At 62.6% G+C, this 6,252-nt stretch overlaps 1 protein-coding gene across 1 annotated transcript in view; it reads left to right on the top strand.

The window, feature by feature from the left end:
* CLPTM1L (CLPTM1-like) overlaps positions 1 to 6,252 on the top strand; it is a 29,099-nt gene that overhangs the window by 17,199 nt on the left and 5,648 nt on the right. Inside the window, exons 12-18 of the mRNA XM_010857137.1 lie at positions 955 to 1,144; positions 2,318 to 2,463; positions 3,472 to 3,550; positions 4,382 to 4,499; positions 4,690 to 4,784; positions 5,253 to 5,337; positions 6,176 to 6,249. Of these exons, the coding sequence (XP_010855439.1) occupies positions 955 to 1,144; positions 2,318 to 2,463; positions 3,472 to 3,550; positions 4,382 to 4,499; positions 4,690 to 4,784; positions 5,253 to 5,337; positions 6,176 to 6,249 (787 nt within the window). The remainder of the gene's footprint in view (positions 1 to 954; positions 1,145 to 2,317; positions 2,464 to 3,471; positions 3,551 to 4,381; positions 4,500 to 4,689; positions 4,785 to 5,252; positions 5,338 to 6,175; positions 6,250 to 6,252) is intronic.

The raw sequence follows: 6,252 nt of genomic DNA, 5'->3' as shown, positions 1-6,252 counted from the left end.
TGACAGGAGAGATGATATTTGTGTGTGTGTGTGTGTGTGTGTGTGAGAGAGAGAGAGAGAGAGTGAGTGTGAGAGAAGTGCACCGCAGAGAAGTGGTGATACCGACCCTCTCGTGCACGGTGGAGTGTTTCAGCTGCAAACGTGTGAAACGTAGGCAGCAAACTTCGTTTCAGTTGAAAGGACCAGCTTTGTCACTTAGGAAGTAGCTCGAGCTAACCCAGCTTCTAACAGTTGTGGGATGCAGCTCGGCCCTGGGGAGTTTCCGGAGGGGTGGGGATGGGTGCAGACGACCTGCTGAACAGAGCTTACACAGTTCCGACAGCAAAACTTGTGTTTTCCCACCAAAACTTGTGTTTTCCCAACAGAAGTGATTCAGTTCTGTTATCTAGAAGGGAAAAGAGAAGGATGGATGGAAGAATTTAGCAGAAAATCAAAATTAAGTGAAGTGTAGCTTTACAGAAAAGAGCAAGCAGTGTAAATATGGAAGTATGTAGTGCGGCTTTTTAAAGCTGCATGTAACTGATGATTCTAGGTTTTTAAGTTTCAAGAAATGTAATTTTAAAAGCGATGTGCTCATCACGAGTCCTCCTTTTCTGTCTTTGTTGTCTGGGAGGCGTCAAGACGAGTACTGGGGTGTGTGACTCGGCAGAGCCCGAGTCCTGTGGGAGAGCTGCTGTGGGGACGGGGTGGGTCACGCGTGCCTGGGGCTGGCCTGCGACCTTAGCGGAGGGGATGCAGGCTTCGCAGCAGCCGCCCGTGCCCTCAGAGTGCGTTGCGTAAACGTACGTTCGGGACTCCAGTGACATCTAGGCAGGTGGGTTTCACTCTTAGTACTTCTCAGCCGACAGTAATCCGTTTGGGTTCAAAACGGCATTTTCTGTGGACGTGCTCGCGTGGTCTCCACTTCCCCGGAACAAAGCGCTCACGGCGTTGTCGTTGGTTATGTGGTTTCAGGACAGTCAACGTCTCTGTCCCCAAGAAAACGAGGAACAATGGCACGCTGTACGCCTACGTCTTCCTCCACCACGCCGGCGTCCTGCCCTGGAATGACGCGAAGCAGGTGCACCTGGTGAGCCCGCTAACCACCTACATGGTCCCTAGGCCGGAGGAGGTCAGCCTGCTCGCCGGGGGACCCGCGGCACAGGTGAGCGGTGCCAGCGGGAGGCAGCCTGCTGGCCCCTGGGGTCCACACGCGTGTGCACGTGCCGTTATCTGTGTTGAGTTAGTAGTGCGCAGTCTGAGTGTTCAGTGACTTTCTTCACCTGGATTCCTTCTCAGGTCACCGGGCCTCTGAGCCCTGGGAGCGTGTGTGCAGGGCAGAGAGTTGGTGCGGGGTGGCCCACCTCAGCTACGGTCAGACTTGGAGCTGGTAACGCTGTGCTGGGGCAGGACAAGGCAGCGCTAGGGCGTTGATTCTAAGGATGTGACCTAAATTAGGAGAAAGGCAGGAGTACAAAGTGTGGCTCGTACGCCTAGAAAACCACACGTTCAGGGAAGGCTGGTGGGCACACTCTTGGCCGTGACCGCAGGGAAGGACGGAACAGAGGTAGCCTGGTGTTCGGGGCCGTGTGCCCTGGAAGGAGAGCCCTTCACGGCCACGGGCGGCAGCTCTCCGGGAGGTGTCCACGTCGTCTTCTCTGTGTCCTTGGAAAGGCCCCGGGTTCCCGTCCCGTGCAGACCGCACAGCACTGCCTCAGGGCCTTCCCGGGGGCCTGCGGAGGGTGGAGGGTGGAGGGCGGCTCTGGATCGTGCGGGTGCTGAGTCAGCGCCCGCTGTTGCTGCTTCTGGGAAGACGGCTCTGGTGTCACCGCTAGAGCTCAACTGGAGCTGGAGGGCGGAGATAAATAGAGCGTCGCTGTCTGTTCACGGGGCTGCTCAGGTCCAACGTTAAGGTCTTCCCGTCAGGAAGGGTTTGTTCTGAATTTAGTGGATTTAGGCTTGTTGCCCAGGCGCGGACAGACCCCTTCCAGAAGGCTGGGCAGAGCTGCTTTAGAAGCGTCTCAGTTCAGGCTCCTTGCAGGCTGCAGGGCTCTTACCTCCAGACTGCCCCCGCTTCCTGTGACTGTTCAGGGCTCGGCCTTCCCGGGGCAGGAGTCCGTGAGACCCAGGATCACGAGCTCTGGAACAGCAGGCCTTCGGCTTCTGCCATGAGCAGGCTGTGGGGAGTGAGGGTCTGGGCGAGGGCCGCCGGGGTCCCTCTCGGGCCGGCTCGGGGCTGCACTCTCTCCCAGGTAAGGGTTCCGCACCCCGCCCCCAAGACCCGCTGGGCCTGCCCCTCCCGGCCTCTCCTTGCTGAGTCAGCGCTCATGTTCAGCAGCAGATCGAGGCTGAGAAGAGGCCGACGAGTGCCCTGGATGAGCCCGTTTCTCACTGGAGGCCCAGGCTGACCCTAAACGTGATGGTGGACAACTTCGTCTTTGACGGGGCCTCCTTGCCTGCGGACGTGCAGCGCTACATGAAGATGTAGGTGCCGCTGAGGCCCCGGGGCAGGCCCGCCGCAGGTCCCGCGCCCAGCTTGGGCACCACTCGTGCACTCACTGAGCGGACAGCAGAGGGTGGATCCGGTGGGTGGGGGAGCCCCCGGGATCGTGGCCAGCCACAGTCCAGGAGCAGATGGGCTGCACCTGCACCCCTGAGACCTCTGTAGTAGGGAGCCGGGGGCTGCCTGGAGTGCCCCGGCCGTCCTGCCTCCTGGAGGTCTCGCTGATCGCAGCTGCCACCACGACCAGGAGGGAAGGAGGGAACAGCGGGTGTTTTCTCGGAGGGACAGTGGGGAACCTGGTTGGGCCGAGTCGCCCTGCACCCTCGAGGCAATCCCCTGTCTGTGTCCCGCGACCTCACACGCCACTCCCTCAGCTTAAATGCTGGTCGTTGGGTCACCCTCTCTCCGTCACTTGCCATCAGAAGCATAACCGTTGAAGCCGGCTTAGGGCACCCCGCCCTAACCCCGACTCTGGCCCGGTCCCAGGTCGACACGTAGCTCCCGGAAACGCGGATGAGAATTGTCGCCTCCCACACTTCTCAGCGGCCCCTCTGGTGCGCTCACGACAGTCTGCCTTCTGTCAAGTTCTCATTTTTTAGTGCTGGGTGCGTTCGTAGTTGGGAGCGTGAGGGCTGCGGGGCGCGAGGCCTCTGCCCGCCCCCTCCCAAGCCTGTGGCCCTCAAGTCTCGCCGCACCCCGGACACTCGTGTGGGCGCACGCACAGCCCCTCGTTCTGTGTCCTGAATGGCGTCCCGCTGAGCGCCCGGTGCCCAGCCTCACTGCGTTTTCCAGTGGCAGCTGTGACGGGGGAACGTGGCGCACGGGCCCCTCCGCTCCCCGTGGGAATGCGCGTCCTGGGCCTGCTGGCACCCAGAAGCGCTGGGGTAGCGGTTGGGGGAGCGGTCTGTGAGGTAGACCCAGCATCTTGGGGTTTCCGTCCTCCTGGGTGCGGGAGCCCCCCAGTGACCTGGAGACGGCTCTGCCCCCAGGATCCAGCTGGGGAAGACGGTGCAGTACCTGCCCATCCTGTTCATTGACCAGCTGAGCAACCGTGTCAAGGACCTCATGGTGAGTTGGCTGCTGCCGCCGACCCCAGCATAGCCTGCATACTGCGGGCAGCGGGTCCCACCCGTGATGAGCACGGAGCCCTGGGAGGGCTGCTTATCCCTCAAGTGGCTGTGGCCATGGCTCCACGGGGGCCCGGGATTCTGGTGGGGAGGCATCTGGAGCAGAGCCTGCCTCTTCCAGGCTGGCGCCCGGTCACCTGCGCCCCCGGGGTGGGCTGGGCTGGCAGCAGCACTAACAGCTGACGCCTGAGGTTGCTTACCGCTGCAGGCACCGTGCTGGGCACCTCGCAGCACCCAAACCGCTGTGTCACCGTGTCTCCGACCTGCAGGGCCTCACTTAGGGTCAGGGCGGTGCCCTCTCCATGGAGGCCTGCTGCTTACCGTCTCTGGGCAGAGCTCAGCTATGGGGGCCACAGGGTCGGGTATCATGGGACACCTCCCCTCCACACACAGTCACACGTCAATTCCAAGTGTCCTCGAGGGCCCTATTGAGGGGCCACCCCTCCCTGCAGCTCCCGCCGCCCCCGTGAGTGTGGCTGCCCCGCTGTGTTCTTCTCAGGGCAGCCTTGGCATCTGGTCCCCGGGCAGGGGCTCAGACTCCCGTGGGCCTCTGCTCGACTCAGCTGCCAACGTGGGTCCCCGCGCCTGCCCAGGAGGCGCCGGCGCCAGGGCTGTGGTCACAAGAGACACGTAGGGTTCAGGTGATGGAGAGGAGCTTGAGGAATGAGGACTTCCTGGAGGAGGTGCCTGCAGGTCCCCAGAGGACGGTGTGGTGCCGGGCCCACAGGGTCCCAGCCTGGCGCAGGGCCGGACCGCCACCGCTCCCCCGCAGGTCATCAACCGCTCCAGCACTGAGCTGCCGCTCACCGTGTCCTACGACAAGATCTCGCTGGGGCGGCTGCGCTTCTGGATCCACATGCAGGACGCCGTGTACTCACTGCAGCAATTCGGTGAGGCCGCTGGGCGTGCTCCGGGAGTGGGGAGTCGGGGGAGCCCGGCACTCAGCGCCCGTCCGCCTGTGAGGCTGTCCCCCTTGGGCCCTGTGGGGTCCGAGGAGCTCCTTTGCAGACGAGGTGACCCCTCGGGGCTCTGTAGCATGGGTCCATGTCGCCCCTCACTCGGGTCCTCGGTCCCCTTCAGGATTCTCAGAAAAAGATGCTGACGAAGTAAAGGGGATCTTTGTCGACACCAACTTGTATTTCTTGGCGCTGACCTTCTTCGTGGCTGCGTTTCACGTGAGTGCTCCTGGTTTTCCAGTGCAGCCTCCTCTCTCCCCGCCCCACAGGAGAGGGGTCTACACTCAGGCTTAACTAGCTGAAGGGCTAGGTTTCATCTGTTTGGAGCCGTTTTGAAAACAAATCAAAATCAATGAGGTTAGCAAAATAGGTGTTGCCTTGTGTGAGGTCTGGCACGGTGATTCCAAGAGTTACGGTCGGGTCCTGCCGGGAGGGTCCCCGTTAGACGCAGTGGCTGGCGACTGCCAGAAAAGCCTGCATGGAGCTGTGCTCAGGGCAGAGGGCGGGGGTGAGGCCCGGCTCCCGGCTGTAACAGTGGGTCCACAGGCCAGGGACCGGCCACCAGAGAAGCTAGAACTTGGCAGGGCCGCGCTGGGGCTGAGGCCTCCCTGAGTGGACAGTGTCTCCAGTCGAGCCCGTGCTCGCCCACACAGCATGGGGGCTCATCGCTGTCCTGTCCTCTTCCAGCTACTTTTTGATTTCCTGGCGTTTAAAAACGACATCAGCTTCTGGAAGAAGAAGAAGAGCATGATCGGCATGTCCACCAAAGCAGGTAGTGGCTCGGGACTCGCTCGTGTCCTCCCGCTGGGCCACGTGGGCGGGTGATGAGCTCACTTTGACGCCCACAGGGGTCTTCGCCCGGGACCCACGCGGCTCTTGCTTGGGACGGGCTTTTAGGTCCCCGTGGGAGCAGCCTGGGAGGGTGAGGGCAGCCTCCTGGCCGTGGGGAGCACCCCATACACATGGGGCAGGGGGCTCGGGGGCCGGTTCTCGGCACTCGTCTGCATGGGCTCGTGGTCCCGCGGGCCGCCAGGCTGGCTTCCCAGCAGGAGGTGGCTCTTCAGCTCCCGTGGAGTCACTCTGAGGGCGGGGCCTGGGTGCTTGGGTGGCCCCTGCGTCCAGGTCCCAGGTCTCGGGGTCTTCTGTCCTCGCTTCTGACTTTCTCGGAGGGGAGGACCCCTCTGAGGCCCTCCGCTGGCCTCTGCTGTTGTGGTGTGAGCAGCGTTTGTGGGGCCTGGGGCCCGCGTTCCTGGCAGGCATTGCCCTGCAGGGGACATTCCCACAGCCGTGGTGGCTCCTGAGTCTCCGCTGGGAAGACAGGCCCAGCTCCGGCGCAGGGTCCCCATCAGGAACCGTGTCCCCCGCATCCCGTCCGTGCGTCGTGTCAGTGCGTGTGGCTCACACACGTCCTGGCTGACGTGGCTTTCTGTTGGGTCCCAGCCTTTCATGGCTCCACAGCTCCCTTTCAGTGGGCAGAGGGGAGACGCGCTTGAAGGTGCTGGTGCCCCGGGGCTGAGTGCCTGTGTGCACGTGTGTGCACCTGTGTGGGTGTGCGTGGGGTGCAGCTGGCTGGCCCCACCCTGCACTCAGCCCCGCCCGCCCGTCCCCAGTGCTCTGGCGCTGCTTCAGCACCGTGGTCATCTTCCTGTTCCTGCTGGACGAGCAGACGAGCCTCCTGGTGCTGGTG

The sequence above is a fragment of the Bison bison genome, unplaced genomic scaffold (assembly GCF_000754665.1).
Source record: "Bison bison bison isolate TAMUID 2011002044 unplaced genomic scaffold, Bison_UMD1.0 scf7180017864377, whole genome shotgun sequence".
NCBI lineage: Eukaryota > Metazoa > Chordata > Mammalia > Artiodactyla > Bovidae > Bison > Bison bison.
The sequence above is the reverse complement of the archived record's forward strand: the minus strand, read 5'-3'. Positions and strand labels throughout refer to the sequence as shown.